The sequence below is a fragment of the Odocoileus virginianus genome, chromosome 5 (genome assembly GCF_023699985.2).
Source record: "Odocoileus virginianus isolate 20LAN1187 ecotype Illinois chromosome 5, Ovbor_1.2, whole genome shotgun sequence".
Classification (NCBI taxonomy): domain Eukaryota; kingdom Metazoa; phylum Chordata; class Mammalia; order Artiodactyla; family Cervidae; genus Odocoileus; species Odocoileus virginianus.
In genome coordinates, this window is record NC_069678.1 from 28,808,592 (window position 1) to 28,834,801 (window position 26,210).

Sequence of the window (26,210 nt, forward strand, 5' to 3'; positions counted from 1 at the left end):
GTCCATTGCATCAGTGATGCCATCCAGCCATCTCATCCTCTGATGCCCTCCTCTCCTTTTGCCCTCAATCTTTCCTAGCATCAGGAACTTTTCCAGTGAGTTGGCTGTTTGCATCAGATGACCAAAATACTGGAGCTTCAGCTTCAGCATCAGTTCTTCTAAGGAGTATTCAGGGTTGATTTACCTTAAAATTCACAGGTTTGATCTTCTTGCTATCTTCTTGCTGTCTGAAAGGAGCTTTCAGAAGTCTTCTCCAGCACCACATTACAAAGGCATCAATTCTTTGGCGTTCTGTCTTCTTTATGACCCAGCTGTCAAAACTGTATGTGACACTGGGACAATACAGATCTTTGTCGGCAGAATAGTGTCTCTGCTTTTCAATACACTGTCTAGTTTCTCACAGGTTTCCTGCCTAGAAGCAATTGTCTTCTGATTTCATGGCTGCAGTCACCATCTGCAGTGATTTTAGAACCCAAGAAGAGGAAATCTGTCACTACTTCCACCTTTTCCCCTTCTATTTGCCGTGAAGTAATGGGGTCAGATGCCATGATCTTAGTTTTCTTTTAATATTTAGTTTTAAGTTGGCTTTTTCACTTTCCTCCTCACCATCATTAAGAGGCTCTTTATTTCCTCTTCGCTTTCTGCCATTAGAGTGGTATCATCTGCATATCTGAGTCTGTTGATGTTTGTCCGGCCTATCTTGATTCTGGCTTGTAAGTCATCCAGCCTGGCATTTCTCATGATGTGCTCAGCGTATAGGTTAAACAAACAGGGTAACAGCACACACCCTGTTGTACTCCGTTCTCAGTCTTGAACCAATGAATTTTTCCATACTGGGTTCTAACCGTTGCTTCTTGACCCACATGCAGGTTTCTCAGGGGGAAGGTAAGATGGTCCCGTATTCCCATCTCTTTAAGAGCTTTCCACAGTTTTTTTTTTTTTTTTTTATGATCCATATAGTCAAAGGTTTTAGAGTAGTCAGTGAAACAGAGGCAGATGTTTTTTTCTGGAATTCCCTTGCTTTCTCTGTGATCCAGCAAATGCTGGCAATTTGGTCTCTGGTTCCTCTTCCTTTTCTAAGCCCAGCTTGGACATCTGGAAGTTCTGGGTTTGCAGAATGCTGAAGCCTAGTGTGCAAGATTTTAAACATGACCTTAGTAGCATGGGAGATGAGTGCAATTGTCTGATGGTCAGCACATTCTTTAGTCCTACCCTTCCTGGGAATTGGACGAGGACTGACCTTTTCCAGTTCTGTGGCCACTACTGAAACTTCCAAATTTGCTGACATATTGAATACAACACCTTGATGGCATCATCCTTTAGGGTTTTGAATAGCTCTGTTGGAATTCCATTTCATCCACTAGCTTTATTAACAGCAGTGGTTTCTAAGACCAACTTGACTTCGCACTCCAGAATGTGTGGCTCTGGGTGACTACACCATTGTAGTACAAGGTTCATTGCGATCCTTCTTGTACAGTTCTTCTGTGTAGTCTTTCCATCTCCTCTTGATCTCTTGTGTCTCCTAGGTCTCTACCATTTCTGTCCTTTATTGTGCCCATCCTTGGGCACAATGTTCACTTGATATTTCCAATTTTCCTGGAGAGATTTTTAGTCTTTCCCCTTCTGTTGTTTTCTTCTAGTTTTATGCACTGTTCATTGAAGAGGTCCTTCTTGTCTCTGCATGCTTTTCTTTGGAACTCAGCATTTAGTTGGATGTATCCTTCCCTTTCTCTGTTGCTTTTCGCTTCTCTTCTTTCTTCAGTCATTTGTGAAGCCTCCTCAGATAACCACTTTACCTTCTTTTCTGTTTTTTGCAACGGTTTTGTTCACTGCCTCCTGTACAATGTTACCGACTTCCATCTGTAGTTCTTCAGGCACACCGTTAACTAGATCTAATCCCTTCACTCTATTCGTTACTTCCACTGCATATTCATAGGGGATTTGATTTAAGTTGTACCTGGATTGCCTAGTGGTTTTCCTTACTTTCTTTAGTTTAAGCCTGAATTTTTCTATGAGATGCTGATTATCTGAGCCACAGTCAGTTCCAGATCTTGTTTTTGCTGACTGTATACAGCTTCTCCTTTTTTGGCTACAAAGAATGTAATCAATTTGATTTTGGTATTGACTGTTTGGTGATGTTCATGTGTAAAGTCTTTTCTTGTGTTGTCAAAAAAGGATATTTGCTATCACCAGTGGATTCTCTTCGCAGAATTCAGTTATCCTTTGCCCTGCTTCATTTTGTTTTCCAAGGCCAAACTTGCCTGTTACTCCAGGTATATCTTGATTTCCTACTTTTGCATTCTAATCCCCAGTGATGAATAGAGCATCATTTTTTGCCTGCGTTAGTTCTAGGAGGTTTAGTTCTTCACAGAACTGATCAACTTCAGCTTCTTCAGTACCGGTGGTAGGGGCATAGGCCTGGATTACTGTGATGCTGAATGATTTGCTGTGGGAACAAACCGAGATCATCTGTCATTTTTGAGGTTGCACCAAGTACCACGTTTTGGCTCTCTGTTGACCATGATGGCTACTCCCTTTCTTCTATGGGATTCTTGCCCACAGTAGTAGATATAATGGTCATCTGAATTAAATTTGCCCATTCTCTATTTTAGTTCACTGATTGCTAAGATGTCAATGTTTACCTTTATTCATGGACCTAACATTCCAGGTTTCTATGCAATACTGTTCTTTGCAGCATCAGATTTTACTTTCATCACCAGACACATCCACAACTGAGTGTCACTTCCACTTTGGCACAGTCACTTCTTTTTTTCTGAGGCTATTAATAATTCTCCACTTTTCCCCAGTAGCATATTGGACACCTTCCGACCTGGGGGACTCGTCTTTCAGTGTCATATCTTTTTGTCCTTTTATACAGTTTATGAGGTTCCCATGGCAAGTATACTGAGGTGGTTTTCATTCCATCCTCCAGTGCATCATGTTTTGTCAGAACTCTCTACTATGACTTGTCCATCTTGGGTAGACCTACCCAGCATGGCTCTTTGAGTTTTGCAAGCCCTTTTGCCATGTCAAAGCAGTGATCCACAAAGGGGATTTTTCTCCTTAGTTCTCCTCAAATATTTGTCATTTATAAAAAAGTAATGACATTTAAATTAAGGGTTGAGATTTTATTTTAAGGCTTTATATAAAATGTAGAATTAGATAACTTTGCAGTACAAATATTATTTGGACACCTTCTAGGCCATATTTATCCAAATAATTTCCATGTTTTTCATTTCATTTGACCCTTTTAGATATAGTCAATATAGCAATCAAATTCCACTTAGTAGAACATTTTACTTATTGGCTAGATACTGTGCACATTGATTCAGTTGTCTTGAGAGTTGTAGTTGTGTAGTAATTGTAATGGAGGTTTGTGCTTTGTTTTACTGGTTTAATAGAGCAATGATGCAGGACTTGTAGTTACCTAGAAAGTAGAGGAGAGATGTTTCCCACTGAAGACCTAGAAATCAATTCCAGAGTAGGAATTATCAAGAAAATGTAAACATATGTTGCTATTCAAGTTAAATTTATTTATTGTTCCTGTGTGTGCTAAATTGCTTCAGTCGTGTCCGACTCTATGCGAACCTACAGACTTGGCCTGCCATGCTGCTCTGTCCCTGGGATTCTTCAGGCAAGAATACTGGAGTGGGTTGCCATGCCCTCCTCCAGGGGATCATCCCAATCCAGGGATCGAAATGGCGTCTCTTATATCTCTTGCATTGGCAATTGGTTCTTTACCACTAGGAAGCCCATTTATTGTTCCTAATCAACAATATATCTGGGATTCTGTGTTTTATGGATTTCTCTTAACCACTAAATAGGACAGAATTAGAATAAATTGTGACCAGTGGGACATGAATGCAATCGATTTTGATGGGAATCATATTTTTCCATTAGTTCTACTCAGAATACTTTACTATATATTTTTTCCCTGGCCTTTCCAGTTTTGAATTTTACTCTGTAACTGATTAAAACAAAAACAAAAAACTAGTATTTTTACAAAGTTATAAGAAAGTACATTTACAGTTGATCATTGAGTTCTTATCTTCTGAAATGGTAGTACCAATAGGTTTGTTAGGTGTTTGATTTGATTAAATTAAGTATAAAATTCCTAAAACTCTAGGCTCCCATTTTATATTGTCTTTGTCTATGTCATCCTCGATTTGATGCTATTCTTTGCTTGTTTTTTCCAAGAAGCATAAGACACTGCTTCTCCAAAACTTGAGTCTTGAGATGTTTGTATTTATTTCATTCTTTTTTTCCTATATTCTCTAAACATAGGCTTAAATGGCAAAACATTTAAGTTTATTATAGAACCCATGTTTCTATAATACAAACATACAAACCTAGGTATGTTTCCCATACCTAGGATTTTTTAATGTAAGCTGCACAACTATAATCTTATATACTTAAAGTTTGCTAATGTATCCAAGACTTTTATTTCTCCCATTTGCACTTTTTTAATTTTTTTGGAACACAATGATTCGATTGCATAACATAGACAAAAAGTCTGGTAGTTTAAGCCAAAAAGAATTGTGTAGAGACTTAAAGCATGTGTGTGACTTATATTGACTTTATTTTTGCCATGCTATGTCACTTCAGTCACGTCTGACTCTTTGCGATACCCCCCTACCCCCCACAACCCCTGCCTCATGGCTCCTCTGTCCATGGGATTCTTCAGGCAGGAATACTGGATTGGGTTGCCATTCCCTCCTCCAGAGAATCTTCCTGATGCAGGGATTGAACCCTCATCTCTTATTCTCCTGCATTGGCAGGTGAGTTCTTTACCACTAGTGCCACCTGGAAAGCCTACTTGTGCCATATAGGCATTTAAAGATAAACTTCCATACCTTTTTAAATATGGAATAATCTAGGTTGATATGTTTTGTTATCTAATCTTCATGTTAGTTTATAATACAAGATTGGTGTGTGGCATGTGTGGGTTTGAAATAAATAAAGTAATAGCATCAGAGGTCAGACACTAAAATATTAGTTTTTTAAAATCTTCTAATAACACATTAGGGTTAATCTAGAGTTATATTAATGTCTATGTGATGCAAAGACAAAATTATTGAAAAGAAGACAATTTCAATGATATCAGTGCTTTAATGTCAAGTTGTGTTGCAGTGTGGTAATGGGACAATGAACTTGACAGCTTAAGCTGTCAGTTTCAGGAAGCCTCCTGGGGTTGTTTGTCCCTAGAATAACATAAAAACATGCTGGAGAGATTGCTAAGCATTGCATACTTTTCATGGACGATATCCAATGGATCTTTAGAGATTTAAGGAAAAAAAACTAAAAAGCTAAAAAACAGTTTTAGAGATAAAAACTGTTCAGTCTTATACTCAACTGTTAGGAGATTTCCCAAGGCAGTCAGAGGAAATGAATACGAGGAATCAAGTGAATTATAGACCTGTGGAAACTCCGGTGGCACTCGTTGGGACTATTGGATGTTCAGAAAGGTTGAATTTTTGACAATATCATGTTTTTAGGTATTGTTTTTATCGAGTACTTAGACACTATTCTCCAAGAATTTAAAATTCCATTTCTCATTTAATTATCAGAACTTGGTTAAGTTGAAGAAACTAAGTCTAAGAAGGATAAGCAGCTTATTCGAAGTTATGCAAATAATAATACCAAACTTGTGTTGGAAGTAGGGCTATCCCAACTGCTGGAATTGTTATTAACTGCTGCCCTTTCACTTATCATATCTTACATTTTATATTATTTATTAAGGACTTTTATGATTTTTAAAAACAACAGGATGTTGGTAATAGTTAAATTATAATGAATAGTCACTTCTCTCTTATTTTTATCTTTTGCCAGTCCTGCCCCCCACTACCACATAAACAAAATAGCTCTTCTGTTGTTTTTATTTTTTTTAATTGAGCATCAAAGAATTTCATGATTGGGTGGTAGATGGCTGATATCACTTCCTATGTCTTATTTTATTTTTATTTCTCTCTATAAGGATATGCTTCATTTCTGGCCTGTGATGTGAGGTACAAGGTGAGAATAAGGGAGTCCCTAGAGTGGGGAAGCATTCTTTAGTGAGATTACTTCACACCTGTGTTCTTGCCATACGTGAATCAAATGGAAACAGCCAGGTTTGTCAAGCTCTTCAAGGTGCTGTTAGTAAAGGCTACTTTCAACCCTCTTCTTATTTCTTCTGATAAGAAAGAAACTTCAGCTCTGGGACAGAATGTGGCTGCTCATTTGCTCATTCACTTATTAACCATATTTCTATTTTTTATTTACTATGTGTTAAGTACTATGTTATTTATGAATATTACAGTGAACACCCATAGTGCTGATGTTTGTTGTCAGGGGATTTATGATCTACAGGGAGGGAGATATTAACCAGTAAATTACAAGTTTAGCAGAGAGAGAGAAATTAGGTGGCAATCAAGACCACCTAATTAAGGAAATTAAGGCTATAATTTAGACATACACTGTGACTGAGCCTTCACAACCTAGAGTGAAAATAGATAATTAAGCAAAAGAACAGAATAGAGGGTGGAGCTATCCAAGGGAACTTGAGATCCTATGAAAGGGTCATATAAGCCAGCCTTGGGGTAGATAAGAAACAATTTCCTGAAGAAAATCATGTTTAGGTTGATACCAAAAGATTGATTAGGTCTGAGTTCACTGCCCAGCTACACATTAGGCTCATTTGGGAAACTTTAAAATGTATAAATGCCTGGGCACCCTCCCCACTCCCCACTCTGTCATTCTAGATGTTAGTTCTGGAGTTGGACCCATACATCTATATGTTTTAAAACTCTCCAGGAAATTCTACTGATAGGGTTGAAAAAGAAAAAAAAAAAAAAAAACTTAACTATCCTTAGTCAATTGATGAAGGATTGAAAAAAGAATCTTCAACAAACAGAGTACAGTAAATTTTAGGAACTTGAGAGAAGTTTATTTCAGCCAGAGCATAAAATTTGGGGTTGAGGAAGCAGGTAGGAATTAGTGTAGATGCCTCACTTGGAGTTTGTGCTTGTGCATTTTCATGGTGGTGATGTGATTTTTCTCAAGAAGACCTCAGAAGCCGAGATGCCCCCAGGGAGACTTTGAACACCTAAATTTATTCAGTGTTGATGTCTTGTCAAGACAAGAAGAACTCCATTTTTCTGAACTCTGTGCTGTCTTGTATCTGTGCTGTCATATTTGATATTTCAGTTTCTTCCTCTTCATTGATGAATCTATTCAAGACTCCGCTTAAAAGGATCACATGGCAGATATTTTAGCTTTTGTGGGCCACCCAGTGTCTGTCAGCTACAAAGGTCTGTCCTTGTAGTGCACAAGCAGTTATAGACAATAAGTTAATGAATAGCTGTAGCTGTATGAACAATATAAACCATACTTATGGACACAAATTTAAATTTCATGTAATTTCCATGTGTCATGAAATATTAAGCTTCTTTTATTTTCAACTATCTAAAAGCATTCTTATTTCATGTACCAAAGAAAAATAGGCAGCAAGGAGGTCTTAATACAGAAGCATAGCTTTCCTAGTATTACTTTATCAAGTCAGTTCTCACAAAAGCTGTTTCAGGTAGATATTTTTATTATTCTCATTTTATAGGTGTTGAAACTGAGGTCCAAAGCAGTAAAGTATTATGTCCAAACAATACAGATGCTAAGTGCCGGAGGTGGGATTCAAACCAGCCTGGTGCCCCAACACTGCAATGCTGCTATGGACTACTTACTGCTCAAGGGAGTATGTGAAGAAAAAGGAGGGATTACAGACTAAACAGTCAAAGCATTTGTGTGACCTTAGAACAGTAATCTGAGCAGACATTGGTGGAACCAAGGAGGAAGGAATAAAGACCTGGGATAGTCTAATGGATGAGTGGAGGTGTTAAAGAGATCAACAGAACACAAGAGGAAAGACATACTCAGTTCAATTCAGTTCAGTGGCTCAGTCGTGTCCGACTCTTTGCGACCCCATGAATCGCAGCACGCCAGGCCTCCCTGTCCATCACCAACTCCCGGAGTTCACTCAAGTCACTGATACCATCCAGCCATCTCATCCTCCGTCATCCCCTTCTCCTCCTACCCCCAATCCTTCCCAGCATCAGGGTCTTTTTCAGTGAGTCAACTCTTCATATCAGGTGGCCAAAGTATTGGAGTTTCAGCTTCAGCATCAGTCCTTCCAATGAACACCCAGGACTGATCTCCTTTAGGATGGACTGGTTGGATCTCCTTGTAGTCCAAGGGACTCTCAAGAGTCTTCTCCAACACCACAGTTCAAAAGCATCAATTCTTCGGTGCTCAGCTTTCTTCATAGTCCAACTGTCACATCCATACATGACCACTGGAAAAACCATAGCCTTGACTAGACGGATCTTTGTTGACAAAGTAATGTCTCTGATTTTTAATATGCTATCTAGGTTGGTCATAGCTTTTCTACCAAGGAGTAAGCATCTTTTCATTTCATGGCTGCAATCACCATCTGCAGTGATCTTGGAGCCCCCCAAAACAAAGTCTGACACTGTTTCCACTTTTCCCCATCTATTTGTCATGAAGTGATGGGACCAGATGCAATGATCTTAGTTTTCTGAATGTTGAGCTGTAAGCCAGCTTTTTCACTCTGCTCTTTCACTTTCATCAAGAGGCTTTTTAGTTCTTCTTCACTTTCTGCCATAAGGGTGGTGTCATCTGCATATCTGAGGTTATTGGTATTTCTCCCACCAATCTTGATTCCAGCTTGTGCTTCTTCCAGCCCAGAGTTTCTCATGATGTACCCTGCATATAAGTTAAATAAGTAGGGTGACAATATACAGCCTTGACGCACTCCTTTTCCTATTTGGAACCAGTCTGTTGTTCCATGTCCTGTTCTAACTGTTGCTTCCTGACCTGCATATCGGTTTCTCAAGAGGCAGGTCAGGTGGTCTGGTATTCCCATCTCTTTCAGAAAGTTCCACAGTTTATTGTGATCCACATAGTCAAAGGCTTTGGCATAGTCAATAAAGACATACTAGGCCCTCACAAATTTTTGTTTCAAGACAAAAAAGCCCTGTGGGCTTCAGAGGAAGTTGCTTCTATATGTTTCACATTAATGTGTTTTACATTATACAATATTTTATATAGTACACGTGTGTTTGTGTATGTGTATGTATGTATACTTGTTCTCTTCCAGTTTTGGAAAAGGGCAGGCAAGTAAGTAATAGGCAAATGTGTGTGTCCTCTGTTGCTCAGTCATGTCAGACCCTATGGACTGTAGCCCACCAGGCTCCTCTGTCCACGGGATTCTCCAGGCAAGAATACTGGAGTAGGTTGCCATTTCCTCTTCCAGGGGAATCTTCCCAATCCAGGGATCAAATTTGGGTCTCTTAGATTTCCTGCATTGGCAGGCAGATTCTTTACCACTAGTGCCACCTGGGAAGCCCAGTAGGCAAATCAGTTCAGTTCAGTTGCTCAGTCATGTCTGACTCTGCGAATCCATGAACTGCAGCATGCCAGGCCTCCCTGTCCATCACCAACCCCCGGAGTCCACCCAAACCCTTGTCCACTGAGTCGGTGATGCCATTCAACCAACTCATCCTCTGTTGTCCCCTTCTCCTCCTGCCCTCAATCTTTCCTAGCATCAGGGTCTTTTCAGATGAGTCATCTCTTCGCATCAGGTGGCCAAAGTATTGGAGTTTCAGCTTCAACATCAGTCCTTCCAATGAACACCCAGTACTGATCTCCTTTAGGATGGACTGGTTGGATCTCCTTGCAGTCCAAGGGACTCTCAAGAGTCTTCTCCAACACCACAGTTCAAAAACATCAATTCTTCATCACTCAACTTTCTTTATAGTCCAACTCTCATATCCATACATGACTACTGGAAAAACCATAGCTTTGACTAGATGTACCTTTGTTGACAAAGTAATGTCTCTGCTTTTGAATATGCTATCTAGGTTGGTCATAGCTTTTCTTCCAAGGAGTAAGCGTCTTTTAATTTCATGGTTGCAGTCACCATCTGCAGTGATTTTGGAGCCCAGAAAAATAAAGTCAGCCACTTTTTCCACTGTTTCCCCATCTATTTGCCATGAAGTGATGGGACTGGATGCCATGATGTTAGTTTCCTGAATGTTGAGCTGTAAGCCAACTTTTTCAGTCTCCTCTTTTACTTTCATCAAGAGGTTCTTTAGTTTTTCTTCACTTTCTGCCATAAGGGTGGTGCCATCTGCATATCTGAGGTTATTGATATTTCTCCCGGCAATCTTGATTCCAGCTTCTGCTTCCTCCAAATATATAAGTGTAGGCAAATAATTAAAACCAAGAGTAGAAAGTACTATGATAGAGGTACATCTAACCCAACTAGAGAATCTCTTTGGGAAGAGGCTCTACATCAGTTATATCCTAATTTTTCCTTAGAATAGGATTTATAAAAGCTCAAAAACAGGAGAAAAAAACATGGTGAATAGTCTGTGAAGTCTGAGTTCAGTATGGGGAGAAATCTGAATGTGAAAGGCATTAAGGGGGAATGAGATAAAAGGTGGAGATGCAGTAGCATTGAACTGGAAGAGTAAGTGGGTGTGTCCACATCATTAAGATTTTATATTCAAGGTATGTGCAAACCATCTGGAAGTTGGTGGGGTTCTCTGAAGAAATTTAAGCAAAGTGACTGAAGGCATGGGAATTTTGGAAGCTCACTCAACCTGTGGTATGCAGATAGATGAGAAAAGTCATTGAAACTTGTTAAATGACTATTGTAGTAATGCACTGGGTCTGCTATCTTATTTTCTCATTTAATAAAGAAAAAAGTATACACTAAAAAACAGGAAAAATATTATTGAACAAAGTATTATGCTGATTGGGTACATCTGAAATGCTAATCATGATCTGTACCATGAGAATTGGTGAAATAGAAACAATTAAAATACTAAGGACATTTAAGAATTTCTTTGAACGTTGAAATCATACTTTTTTTTAGATGTATCGAGTTAAGCTATAATAAATTACTGCTTTTAATCTTTAAAGATTTGAAGTTCAGTTAATAAAATGTGAACTCCTTTCTCCCATCTATGCATGTGTGTATATGTAAGTCCATAGAACCTATGTTATGAGAATTTGTTAAATGCTATAATTATGATATCAAATGAGGCAAGTAAGTAGCTTAATTTATTACTTAGTTTACTTCAGAGGAAACACCTTTAAGACTGGATTAACTGAATTTTACATTTTTGTAACTTTATATGACTTTTTAAGAAAAAGTATTTGCAATCTTTATTGTATATCCCTATTTTTAGAGTGAATTATTATTTCATATCATATGTCTCTACATAGAAGCTTGTTCAGGCTTGAAAAATAGAGCCCTTAGATAGAATCCTGTAGAAGGATGGTATTTTTATCATTGCTTTCAAAGTAGGAGCTATCAAATGTGACAAAACCTGTGCTGTTGGAAAAGGTCATCCTGTTAAGAGATAGTTTGGAGAGAAGGAGACTTGTGGTCTATTTTATGTATTATTTACTGATGTGCAGCTGAGACTGTGACTGTGAAGCTGCACCCTTTTCTTCAGGAAAGAACTACAGCCTTCATAGCTGTGTTCATGTCAATCCTGAAGTCTTTACCCTATTGGGATGAACTTTGCTAATGGCTTTAGTGCAAGAAGATAAGATAAAATAAGCAAATAGGATGCTGTGCTTTTAGAAACAGTCTCCTTCAGAGTAATTTATACCATGAAGCATTAACTGAGTTTAATTTAAATCTAATATAAACCTTAGGAATCAATGGACTGGCTCAAGATGATTTTAATATATTTATGTTTTAAGTTTCTTTTCACAGTATGTTTGTTTATGGGCTATAGCAATGAAGTGGAATGAACCTATGTTTGATTTCGCACAAACTTTACGGGTATCCTTAATTTGTGTTCTGGTTGTCAGTTCCTTCATCCATGGTAGGGATAAGAACACATGTCCTGCAAAACTTGTGAGGGTTAACCTAGGAAGAGTTTAATCCAGTTACTGTCCCATGTTAGGTTCTTTGGACATGGAAGCTAATATAGTTATTATTTTCTTAGTTTTATGGTAAGAGAAAAGAAGAAAGTAAAAATAGTCAAGTGTTGTACTGGCCTTAAAAAGTGCCCATTTAAAGTAGGACTTAGCCAAAATTGTTATTGGATGTTATTCTTTTAAATATTCCAAGGCTGAATTAAAGAGGGCTATATTTGATCCTTCAATATTCTGATTTCCATTATATTTTTTTTCTTTTTAATAATTTGGAACAATGTGTACTCTACTGGTTAATGTGTTATTTTCATTTGAAAGTTTGATGAAATAGGTGGTCATTATTATTAAAGGGAAGTACATTTCTTATAAGATAAACGACAAATTATATAAAGCTTCATTCAACATGATTGTACATATAGAAGTTAATATCCCCAAAATTTAATTAACTAAGGAAATGACCAAATGCAGTTTTCTTATGCATTCATTCAGTCATCCATTCGTACATTCTATAACTGACATGGGTTAATGCTAAAAATATTAATTGAAATTGTAATTTTCAAAGAGCACAACTCTGTTGCAGGTCACTCTCTACTTTGTGTAGTGTGATAAATCATGGTAATGTTGTTAACTGGTTTTACAAGCAGCCCCATTTTCATTTTAAGTCCTCCACAAATGGTGTACTTATAAAATCCAGTGTATTTGAAATTTGATGGCAATTCTATTTTTTTTTAACTAACAACTGAAACTTTTCACATGAGTAATATTGGTCTCACTTTCAACCAAACCTGCTCTCTTTTCCTTCTGAATGAAAGAATACTGTGTACATCTCTATAGAACAATAGATACTACCTCCCACATAATTATTGGGGCATGTTTACTGCCTCCTTAAGTAGAATCTAAATATTTGTAGTCTAATTAATTAAATAAAATCTATATACTTACAGTCTCATATATGCTCAGTAATAGATTGGCCAACATATAATCTTATATGAATTTTTAAATTTTTGATTATTTATTTTTATTATTTTTGATTAAACATATAAAGTCAATGAATATGAGTATATTGAGTAATATGGATTCCTAGGTCTGTTTTTTTTTTTTTTCCATTTATTTTTATTAGTTGGAGGCTAATTACTTTACAACATTGCAGTGGTTTTTGTCATACATTGAAATGAATTAGCCATGGATTTACATGTATTCCCCATCCCGGTCCCCCCTCCCACCTCCCTCTCCACCCCATCCCTCTGGGTCTTCCCAGTGCACCAGGCCCTAGCACTTGTCTCATACATCCAACCTAGGCTGGTGATCTGTTTCACCCTAGATATACATGTTTCGATGCTGTTCTCTTGAAACATCCCACCCTCGCCTTCTCCCACAGAGTCCACAAGTCTGTTATAACAATGCTTACACCACCTGAATCATTTTTTGATTTGCTTAGTGAATTAAGTAAATATTTAGTTGTGGACCAGGGAATTGAAGAGTCTAAAAAATAATTTGTCCTTTTATATCTGATTTATTTCATGCACTACTGTGTTTCAAAGGTTCCATTTTGTAGCATGTATTAGAACTTCATTCTTTTTCTGGTTGAATCACATTCTATTATATGTATATATCACATTTTGTGAATCTGTTCACATATTGACCGGGAACTTGGTTTGTTTTCACTTTTTCATTGTTATGAATAATGTTGCAATGAACATTCACATTCATTGTGAATTTAAATTCTGAATTTCAATTCACTTAAGTATATACCTAGGAATGGCATTGTTTGGTCATGTGGTACTTCTATGTTTAGCATTTTTAGAGATATTATATGCTGCCACATATTTGAAAATTCTAGAACAGCAAACTTCATAGAAATGGAGAGCAAATTATCAGTTACCAGGGCCTGGGCAGAGGAGGTGCTTAATGGTTAAACAATTCAGTTTTGGCTAATGAAAAAGTTTTGGAAATAGTATTGATGATTGCATAACATTGTGAATTTAATTATGTTATTAAATTGTACACTTTAAAATGATTAAAATGACAAAAATTTATGTTGTATATATTTTACAACAATTTAAGAATGAATAGTATAAGAATTTGTTTAGTCTCTAAGTCATGTCCAGCTCTTTTGTGATCCCATGGACTGTAGCCCACCAGTCTCCTCTGTCCATGGGATTTCCCAGGCAAGAATACTGGAATGAGTTGCCATTTCCTTCTCCAGAGGATCTCCCCAACCCAGGGATCAAACCCAAGTCTCCTGCATTGACAGGCTGATTCTTTACCACTGAGCCACCAGGGAAGATCAGTATAATATACCACAGTTTGGTTCAGTTCAGTCGGTCAATCGTGTCCAACTCTTCATGACCCAATGAACCGCAGCACGCCAGGCCTTCCTGTCCATCACCAACTCCCAGAGTTTACCCAGACTCATGTAAATTGAGTCAGTGATGCCATCCAACCAACTCATCCTCTGTCATCTCCTTCTCCTCCTGCCCTCAATCTTTCCCAGCATTAGGGTCTTTTCAAATGAGTCAGCCTTTTGCATCAGCTGGCCAAAGTATTGGAGTTTCAGCTTCAACATCAGTCCTTCCAATGAACACCCAGGACTGATCTCCTTTAGGATGGACTAGTTGGATCTCCTTGCAGTCCAAGGGACTCTCAAGAGTTTTCTCCAACACCACAGTTCAAAAGCATCAATTCTTCTGCACTCAGCTTTCTTGATAGTCCAACTCTCACATCCATACATGAATACTGGAAAAACCATAGCCTTGACTAGACAGACCTTTGTTGACAAAGTAATGTCTCTGCTTTTGAATATGCTGTCTAGGTTAGTCATAACTTTCCTTCCAAGGAGTAAGTGTCTTTTAATTTCATGGCTGCAATCACCATCTGCAGTGATCTTGGAGCCCCCCAAAATAAAGTCAGCCACTGTTTCCACTGTTTCCCCATCTATTTGTCATGAAGTGATGGGACTGGATGCCATGATCTTAGTCTTCTGAATGTTGAGCTGTAAGCCAACTTTTTCAGTCTCCTCTTTCACTTTCATCAAGAGGTTCTTTAGTTTTTCTTCACTTTCTGCCATAAGGGTGGTGTCATCTGTATATCTGAGGTTATTGATATTTCTGCCAGCAATCTTGATTCCAGATTGTGCTTCGTCCAGCCCAGCGTTTCTCATGATGTACTCTGCATATAAGTTAAATAAGCAGGGTGACAATATACAGCCTTGACGCACTCCTTTTCCTGTTTGGAACTAGTCTGTTGTTCCATGTCCAGTTCTAACTGTTGCTTTCTGACCTGCATACAGGTTTCTCAAGAGGCAGGTCAGGTGGTCTGGTATTCTCATCTCTTTTAGAATTTTCCACAGTTTATTGTGATCCACACAGTCAAAGGCTTTGGCATAGTCAATAAAGCAGAAATAGATGTTTTTCTGGAACTCTCTTGCTTTTTCTATGATCCAGCAGATATTGGCAATTTGATCTCTGGTTCCTCTGCCTTTTCTAAAACGAGCTTGAACATCTGGAAGTTCACGGTTCACGTATTGCTGAAGCCTGGTTTGGAGAATTTTGAGCATCACTTTACTAGTGTGTGAGATGAGTGCAATTGTGCTGTAGTTTGAGCACTCTTTGGCATTGCCTTTCTTTGGGATTGTAATGAAAACTGACCTTTTCCAGTCCTGTGGCCACTGCTGAGTTTTCCAAATTTCCTGGCATATTGAGTGCAGCACTTTCACAGCATAATCTTTTAGTATTTGCAATAGCTCAACTGGAATTCCATCACCTTCACTAACTTTGTCGTGATGTTTCCTAAGGCCCATTTTACTGCACATTCCAGGATGTCTGGCTCTAGGTGAGTGATCACACCATTGTGGTTATCTGGGTTGTGAAGACCTTTTTTTTTTATAGTTCTTCTGTGTACTCTTTCCACCTCTTCTTAATATCTTCTGCTTCTGTTAGGTCCATACCATTTCTGTCCTTATTGAGCCCATCTTTGCAAGAAATGTTCCATTGGTATCTCTAATTTTCTTGAAGAGATCACAATTCTTTCCCATTCTGTTGTTTTCATCTATTTCTTTGCATTGATCGCTGAGGAAGGCTTTCTTATCTCTCCTTGCTATTCTTTGGAACTCTGCATTCAAATGGGTATATGTTTCCTTTTCTCCTTTGCTTTTCGCAATGTACCACAACGAACAGATTTTATACTTCGAGTGGGTAAATTGCATGGTATGTGAATTATATTCCATGATGCCATTTGAAACATAAAGTTTATCCAAAGGATTACACTTAGAAAGGGGAAGTTTAAGGTTAGTAGCAGGTGGTAACTGAAATGGATTGGATTTGGGAAATTTATGGTTCTGCCAACAAACAGCCTATTCCAGGCACCCCGAGGCTACATAAAAAGGAAAAAAAAAAAAAAAAACACCAAAAACAAAATCCTCAGTATCTCCAGGGACTTTGATAGGAAAGCACTTAAAACAAGGGCATTATATTTTGTTACCTATTCTTTTAAACAGCTTTTAACTTATCATTGGGCATTCAATATCGCTTAGTAACTGCACATTTTACAATGCTTATATATAACATTCATTGTGAATTTGAATGTTTGCAATCACCTCTGTTTAAATTATGAATAGTTGAATATAGCATATTTATTAGAAATTAATGGGATATGTACAAATTTTGGCCTTTTCAATATGTTTTGCTTTTCCGTAATTTGATTTCTGATTGAGATATTTTGTGTTTGAGAATGTTACAGTTTATATTTTAGCTGCTGCTCCGCTCCACTCCTCAGCCCCCCAGCTTTGTGTTAAGGAAGCATGGCAGGTGATACATAGATTTGCGAAGTAGGACTACAATTGCCTCTGTTTAAAAAATAACTCATTTTTATATTAGATTATTTATTCAATTACTTTTCCCTATTTTTAACGTATTTTTCAGCTGCTCCAGTTGATGTACTAAAAGCTCTAGATTTTCACAATTCTCCAGAGGGAATATCAAAAACAACGGGCTTTTGCACAAACAGGAAGAATTCAAAAGGTTCAGATACTGCTTACAGAGTTTCAAAGCAAGCACAACTTAGTGCCCCAACGAAACAATTATTTTCAGGTATGTTCTTGTCATTATTTCGACTGCTGCTGTTTTGGTAACTCTTACTGTTCCTTTTTATCATACTACATAATGCACAATTATGGGGGGATTTTTCATAATAGTTTGAAAAATACCTAGTGAATTTTTTTTCTGTCCTTGAAAGCACTAAATGACCTGATATTTATATTTATTGTCTAGAAGTCATGATAATGTAGGGAAAGGGAGTAGTGAAATGACAATTTCTGAGCATCACATTTTCTAAGTAAGTACCTTATTGTGAGTACTTGCTTGCTATTGGATACATATCGATTGCTTTTTCTTACAGCTTCACTAAGTTGAGTGGCCTTGTTCCTATTTAACAGAAGAAGAAACTGAATTTCACTGAGACTCTGGTTTATCCATATTGCAGAAGGTCAATATTTAATTCAGGGTTTGTTTAATTGCCAAGGCCAACATTGTCTTATCAAGTATTCCTTTTTGGTCTTTTGGGATCTTTTCAGAAACAATTTATCATTTAAATTCTTCATATTATCTTCTACTGTCCTCATGTGAAGTAATTCAAGTTCCCTATTTTTACATAAAACTCTTTTCTATTGATAGAAAAATTATAGATCAAGGGACTAAAAATTTACAAAGCAAAATAGCACATCTTTCAAGGAAGTACATTTTAAAGTATTTTTGAAAATAGATTTATTTTGATAAATCATTGGTTCTTCCAAAATATTTCCTATCTTGAAAAATGCAAATTTGTGGTGGACAAAAGTAACAAACTGCAAATATAAAGATAAAATGCACACTTTTTCTGACTTAAAATGAAAAATTAAATTCATGAAATATTTTTCAAATCCAATGTGAAAGTTGTAAATAGTAAGAATTAACCTGCTTTTCTCTTTATTTGCGCTCTGATGCTGAAATAGGAAAAGGATGAGGATTTTCAAGAGAGAAATAGAGAGTAAAATAGCTTAATGGAAAAGCTTTAAAGATACTCGAGAAGTTAGTTTATAATTTTTTATATTTGTCTCATCATCTCAGGATCAGTTTTCCGCCCTCTGGTGTGGTAGTTATTTTGATTAATTTGATTATTTCTGTTGTTTACTCTTGGAAAAAGAGCACAACATGTACCTTTAGGAAGTCCTTCTATGTCAGTTAACAGAATAATGAACATTTCCCCCTTTTCTCAAAACATTGTGTCTTAGGCATGTGATTTTAATAACGAGTAATTGAGATAGGAAGAGACATCTATATCTCTTTCCACATGCAAGTGATTATTGGGTCACCTTCCTGGAAGATATAGCTTCCTGTCAAATAATACAAAAGAGCATTTAATAAAAATTACCAACAATTCTTTTACCATTAAAAAATCTGAAGTGAATATGTGAATAGTATTCTTTATTAAAATAGTAAAAATTCTTGGGTAATTTATTTGGAATACTTTTTCTTTCATTATGAAAACACAAAGTAACAACTTTTTTTCCTAATGAATGAAGTAAGCAGTAGTATTGGAAACTTCAACATTAGTGTTGGGGGAAGTGTTTTCAGATTGTCATTGTAATGTTCTGTTGAGTTAAGGTATGTGTCCTCCAGAGTCCCAATTTGAGACCTTGAATTTAAATACCTGAGAACTCTGTGTCTGTGATCTGAATAGATGCTGTAATTTGCAAAATCTACCTGGCCTCTTTAGAACACTTGCTGTAGGACAGACACAGTACAAGAAACTTTGTGTATATTGAATTTTATGTTTATAACCACCTGGAAAGAGGAATATTTCAACCCAAGAAATGGATTAGGAGTTAGAGATGTGAAATATTTGAATATAGTCACAGAACCCATGGATGATTTAAAGCTGAGAGATAGTTTGGAGGCTCTTTTTAGACTAAAGTGGGCTTTTCCCATTATGCAAAATTACCTTCACACATCATTTTAAAAACCCTACCAACCACTAAGTTACATCAGAAAGAGATTTTATTTAAAGGGAGACATATTCTGCATGGAAATATATTGACCATAAGTTAAAAATTAAACCCAAATTATAGTTATTGTGCTTTTTTAATATCAAATGTATTCATGGATGCAATATCTATTGATATTAAAAGCCCATTTAGGGAATCATTTTTTAATTTGATATACTCTCCTGAGTGATTTTTACACATCTAGGATTTATGTATATACACTTATTAAAGGTGGTAAAAACATTTTTTTTTCCTTTAACAGCAATCATTTAATAGCAAGGATACTTTATACTTAGTTTGTGTTCATACATTTTAAAACATACTAAGTTGCAAAATTGCACATTTTTTCTGTATCATATATACTTATCCCTACTATTTAGATAAAATTTCACATCTTAAGTGGTTGAATCTGTGTTATTGAACTTACTTCATAATGAATTCTCTCTGATATATTTAATTGGTTGAAACAAATTTGATTAGCATCTTATAGGGAGAAATCTAAATAAGTGTCTAGGTTATATTGTGGACATTTTGACATTGAGTCATGATTTTTTAGATTTTATTTTTTAAAGGTCATAACTTAAAGATTACAATTAAAATCTTATTGCTTAATTTTAAATTGAGAAATACTTCCATAATTGAAAGATTTTACTCGTTGCTATAGTTAGAAGTTGACAGTTTTCAAAAGCTGTGTTACATAAATAGGATGATTAAAATTTGTTACAACTTATTAAGTACATGAATATACTATTTCCTGAAATTCTTCTTTTTGTAAATGTCCTTTATTAAATCATTTTGCAAAAGTGAAAAAATATTGTTTTCTCCAGCTCATACTATTTTGGCATCAGTTTTTTTGAGTGCAGGACATATTTGAAAATTGAAGTATTCAGGGAAAGAATTCCTATAAGCCTCAACAACATTTTGAGTTAATCATTTGAAGAAAAAATTTATTTGCTATTGAGCTTCCTCAATTTTAGGCTGAATTACTTATATTTTTATTTGTAATAAAAGAAGCTAAAAGGTGTTTTTGTTTATTGATGTGTTTTATTATCTTTCCATTCTATATACATGGTCATTTTTCTTCTATTGATTTTCATAAATATAAAATTGGATATCTCTGTGACACAAATCAAATCAAACAAAATTCTTACTCTGTGTGTGTGTGTATGTGTTTGTTTGTGTATGTGTATAGATTGCAATGATAGCAAGGTTTTTGTGATCTATTTGTGATCCAGTGAAGTTGTATTGGTAAATTATTTTAAAGAGTAAAATTAAGAATTTTAAGTAGACACTATTTGGAAGCATCTCTCTAGGTTTTAAAGTATCTAGATTTTAGGTAGATTAGAACCAAATAGGTAACGTTAATTGACTGCTTTCTTTGTGACATATTCTTATTTACTTTCCATAGCATTTTTATTAATTCTATTTCATAAGACATCTTTCCACTACATTATTTTAAGTGGCTGCATAAAATTCCACTGTATTAACTTTTTTAAAAATTTTATTTAACCAGTCCCAACCACTGCAGGCCATTTTAATGTTTTATGATTATAAATAGTATTCTGATTAATTGGCTTAACATAATATCTTTATGTACAAGTATCCCTTGCACCTCTATAAATTCTTCAAATTAAAACTTAAAGTCTTCTATAGTCTTCTGAATTTGAATTCATGGCATTCATATTTATACTATTTTTATTATTTCATACTACTGTACATAATGTATGTAATGGATGGGTTGAATATGGAATCTCTTGGTGTTGGCTTATGCAGGCATATATACACCAGTTTTGCATGTGTAAAAATTTTAATTTAAATAACCTCATCCTTCAAATAACAATACCTACTTTACTTATGTCCCAGGGTAGTAAAGGATTAAATAAAATATATATGTAAACCTATTTTTGAAAAATAGAACCCACAAATTTATATGCAGTGTTTTTAGTAAAAAAATACACAATAGTCATTGCTTAAATATCTGAGATATATTGTGGCAACCATTTAATTTATATATTTATTTAATAAAGGCTCACTAAGAGCTTATGTAGATATGGCCCCATGCTGGATATTTGGGATATGATGATGAGAGGGAAAAAAAAAAAAAAAAACTAACCCTCCTAAATTTAGATTCAAATTAACCAAGTATCTAAGAGTTCTGATTTTAATGACATAAGCTTTTTATTAGTGAAACTTCATGTGTGATAGAAAAAACTGCTCAGAAAATCTTTAGCTTTTGAAGAGATGACTAAAACAGTACCATCATATGTTGTGCCCTTACAATGCCTCTTTAAAGAGAGGATAGATGCCACAGATTAGACAAAGGCAGAAAATACAAATTGTACACCAGAATTTCATCTAAAATTGCTTATTGTGTGTTCAATATTGAATTGGCACCATGATCTTGTTTCCTAACTATGCATTCAATTTTACATAATCCTTGTGCTTTAAATGAGTGGTGGGGAAGTTTGAATACAGCTTCAACAATTATTGCAGACAAAGATTAAGAGAATCCCCTCCCCACTGGTTTTTAAGTCAGTATCATTATTACTGTTTGAACTTTGGTTACTGGTTAAGACCATGTTGGTAAGCTCAAAAATAATAGTGTGATCCAGGAATAATTTGGAATTTCTGACTCTTTGGCATTTTGTTTTCAGGGGGAAATTTTCCAGAAGATTTTTCAATATTATTTACAATAAAACCCAAAAAAGGAATTCAGTCTTTCCTTTTATCTATATATAATGAGCATGGTATTCAGCAAATCGGTGTTGAGGTTGGGAGATCGCCCGTTTTCCTATATGAAGACCACACTGGTAAACCTGCCCCAGAAGACTATCCCATCTTTAGAACTGTCAACATTGCAGATGGAAAGTAAGTAACACAATCATTCAATGATTTAACTGTGTCGACAGCAGTTCTTTCGTTTGGTCATTCAACAAATATTTATAACGTGTGATGCAGTTTCTAGGGAGTGGTGATGCAGAAATGAACAAAACAATAAAATACCTAATCTTACATAGTTTACAATCTGGGTAGACAAGCAGTGAATGGCAAAAAATTACTAATGAATAGTTTATCAGATGGTGATAAGTGACTGGGAGAAATATATCAATAAAGAGACTAGGGGGTGATGGTGGGGAGTGCAATTTAAAGGAGTGAGGTCAGGGATAGTCTTACTAAGGAGGTGACATGCAAAAGTGGTAGGGTGCATGCCATTGCTGATAATTTAAAGGATACTATTTCACGCAAAGGAAAAACAAATGCACAGTCTCTGATTCTGGCCGTGACTGATTTGGCCTAAGCAACATCAAGAATGCCAGTGTGGCAGGAACAGTGAAACGTTGAGGATGGAGAAGCAGCGGGAGGGCAAATGGTATAACACTTTGTGTTGTTGTTTAGTCATTAAGTCCTATCCGACTCTTTGGCAACCTCATGTAGCTGGCCAGGCTCCTCTGTCCATGGATTTCCCAGGCAGGAACACTGGAGTGAGTTGCCATTCCTTCTTTAGGGGATCTTTCTGACCCAGGGATGAAACCCACGTCTCCTGCATTGGCAGGATTCTCTACACTGAGCCACCAGGGAAGCCCGTAATACATTGGACTATAAGTGATTGTAAACACTTTGAATTTTATTTGCGTGAATAGGAAGTCACTGTAGATGTTTTGAGCAAAAGAATGATCTGATTTGACTTCCTCAGGTGGAGCTAGCGGTAAAGAACCCACCTGCCAATGCTGGAGATATAAGAGACTTGGGTTCGATCCCTGAATTGGAAAGAGCCCCTCGAGGAGGGCTGGCAACCCACTCCAGTATTCTTACCTAGAGAATTCCATGGACAGAGGAGCCTGGTGGGCTACAGTTCATGGGGTTGCAAACAGTTGGAAGTGACTGAAGCAACTTAGCACGCATGCATGCACCAATAGCATTAATATTGACATATCATCATAGGAAGTTTTATATAATACTCAATTTGTGCTATATACTGTTGTGAACACCTTATACATAGTTAACTTTAAGTTTTCAAAACTCTTTGAAGAAAATAATGTTAATAAAGTCATTTTACAGATAAGGGAAGTGAGGTACTGGGAGTTTAAGTAACTTGCATTTGGAAAGTGGCAAAGGTGAGGTTTGAACTCAGGTAGTCAGACTGTCCAGTAACAGCCACTCTCTTAAGAAAATCATGCTGAATTCTGTATTGTGAACATTGTTGAATATTGTTTTGCTCCCTATCATTTAGGGAGCAGCTAAAAACAAATAAATATTTCTTAAATTTACTTGATATTTTATTGCTGAATTTAGGCTACTAAAAAGATTTATCACAAATATAACATTTGATTATAGACATAAGAAAGAAATAGCTGTTCAGATGGAAAAAAAAATTCACACTCAGATTACCATTGTCAGAACCATGGAAAAACTGCCTCTCAAACCCAGGAAAAAACTGGGGCTTTCACAAGTAATTTACATCATTATCCTTAATATGAAAAATGATGATAAGTCTATGAATGAAAATACATCAGAGTAAGAAATGTAGGGTATACTGTTTTAGATTGTTTTAGGTAGAGCAGTCCTCTTTGGCGTGGTTGCCTTGAGCAAAGACATTGGAAGCCAGGGAGTGAGCATGTGGGGTTTTGGAGGAAGAGCATCCCTGGCAAAGTGAATATGTGAAAGGAACAAGAAAGAGGCACAAGTGTGGCTGCAGTACTGCAAATCAGAAAGCAGAAATTTGGACATGAGATAGAAGAGAGGCAGGGTTAGGCAAAGTAAGGACTTCGGCTGTTACTGGGAGTACCAGGTTAGCTTTTAGCTAGAGAGAAACTTGATATGACTCATATTTTAAAATGGCCACTCTGGTTGCATCAGAGAGGGAGCAGGGTCCAGTTAAGAGTCTAGGAGAGAGACATGGTCACCTGGTCAAAATTGTGAGATTTGAATCCTGAATATCCTGTGAATACGGGACTGACAGATTTCCTGATGATATGAATGTGTAGTATGACAGAAAGAGGATAATTAAGAATGTTTCCAAAATTTAAGGTTAATTTAGTATTTTGAACATTGTATGTGACACTATGATTATGACATATTTTTATCAGTCCTTAAACTAATTCAACAAAATTCAAGTTTAGAGTCCTAGTCAACTTTCAACAATTGAAAGAAATCATTTTTATTTTATGTTAATGAAAAGCACATGCCTGGAGTAGTGGAGAGGGTTTAATTGAAGACACAGGCTTCTTGGCAGAAACATGTGTAAATTTTACTCTCACAGTATTAAGTGCCTTCTAATATAAATCTTTGTGCAATTCAAACCAAGCAGACGCCTATGCTAGTTGAAATAGCTATGGAAAGACCAAAGATTAAGTGTATATGGAAATATACTTGATCCTCATCAGTAGCTGTGCCAAGTCACATGAAACAGATTTTTGAAAGGCTCCTGCAACTCTTTATTTTATGGATATAGTCATAGAAACTTCTGGAATATTAATTTAGCACTTTTCATTTGGAAAAATAAAAGAGTGGTTTGCAAAATCCAAGTGAGCTTCATTTAGTTGTTTATGTTAGCACAAGATACTGTTAATAAAGCCCACCATTTTACAATTTTGATTAGGGTATTTGTATTTCCAAAGGACTGGCCACATCTCCACCCCTACCCACCCCCCAGCGCACCCTCCTCCTCCACCACAAAGCCTGTCATCACTGCCCTGAATTCGCTGGAGCAGTAGCTTCAGAGTGAATTGAGACTGTCACTCCACACATGCATTGACTATGCTTCCTTTCAGTGTTCCTACTTCTTGCCAACTCTGGAAAGGAGAGATATTGTGTCTCAATCTTGGATCCTGCCCACAGTAGTGAAATATAACTGTCTTGAAATTAAAGTGGAAAAAGAAAATGAAAGCACTTGAAATAAATGCGAATAAAGACAGAGAAGCACATTGTGTCTTACAATTAAATGTTCGATTGCTCCAGATGGAGCATTCATTCAATTAGTAGACATACCCTTTTAGAGCCTATCTCAGGGGATCTCTCAAGTAGAGTTCTTTTAAGTGAAATTCCACATTGGAAGAAAGCATTTATGTACATAGAAACTATTACTTATCCCATATCCCACCCCTAATCTCTATCAAATACCCTCATCAGGACATGGTGAGATCAAGCTATTGTTTCAATACAAAGTGACGCAGAGGATGGGCACTTCCTTATCAGTAGAGACAGCCAATCCTGCTGTGTATTTTACACGGCTCTGTGACTTTTTGAGTACCTACCACTGCTCTGGATACTAAGTAGCCACTTGTTAACTGATTGATTAATAAATAAGCCTACATTTGTATAATTTAAGCTCACTTGTATAATTTAAAATACATTGTACTTTCACATGAATAATGGTTTGACAACATCTTTGGAGCTTACAGAATTATTTGGCTTTTTTAGGTGGCACCGGGTAGCAATCAGCGTGGAGAAGAACACTGTGACAATGATTGTTGATTGTAAGAAGAAAACTACAAAACCACTTGACAGAAGTGAGAAAGCAATTGTTGACACCAATGGAATTATGGTTTTCGGGACAAGGATTTTGGATGAAGAAGTTTTTGAGGTAAAATAAATCAAACTTTATTTTTGCTGAATATTATTAATTCAGATAAGTGGAATTAATAATAGCAACAATCCATATATGCTATAAAGCAAAGTTGTAAACTTTAAAGGGTGACCTACTTTCTTCCCCTATGTGTATAGCAGTGATATTTTCTGTTGTTTAGTAAGAGAATGAGCAGACAGTGGTGACTATAAAACCTGGGAAACTTTAATAGAGATTGGTTGATTTAAACACTGGCATGCTATTCTCTTGGGAAAGGCAAATGGCTTTCCTCTTAGTACCTTGCATTGTTTTCTTTGGAGAAAAGAACATTTTCTTCACTTCCTTCTCTCAGAGATTAAGTTAATGAAATGTACAAGTCAGATATTTTGTGTGTGTGTGTGTGTATTTCCAAGGTAAAATAGTGATACTTCAAAAGGCAAACTATATTTTTAAAAATCACTATTTCAATGTGAAGAAAGGTCATGGTTAGACACTCCTTTCCAATTATAATTGGCCAACTATGATAATCACATTATTTATTTGAATCCTTTCATCATTGTAACTTGTAACTCTTGCTTTAATTTTCATTTAGTCAGTTATTAATGGAACAAACACATTTGACTCCATGAAGGGGTTCACTCTTGAGCTATTCAGTTATTACTCTGATGATTGTTTTTATAC

The 26,210-nt window shown here is 36.3% G+C and overlaps 1 protein-coding gene across 1 annotated transcript in view; it reads left to right on the forward strand.

Annotated features, from left to right (window-relative positions):
• The window catches only part of COL11A1 (collagen type XI alpha 1 chain), a 214,344-nt gene that overhangs the window by 13,228 nt on the left and 174,906 nt on the right, over positions 1-26,210 (forward strand). The window contains exons 2-4 of the mRNA XM_020906100.2: positions 16,866-17,033; positions 21,619-21,832; positions 25,385-25,547. Of these exons, the coding sequence (XP_020761759.2) occupies positions 16,866-17,033; positions 21,619-21,832; positions 25,385-25,547 (545 nt within the window). The remainder of the gene's footprint in view (positions 1-16,865; positions 17,034-21,618; positions 21,833-25,384; positions 25,548-26,210) is intronic.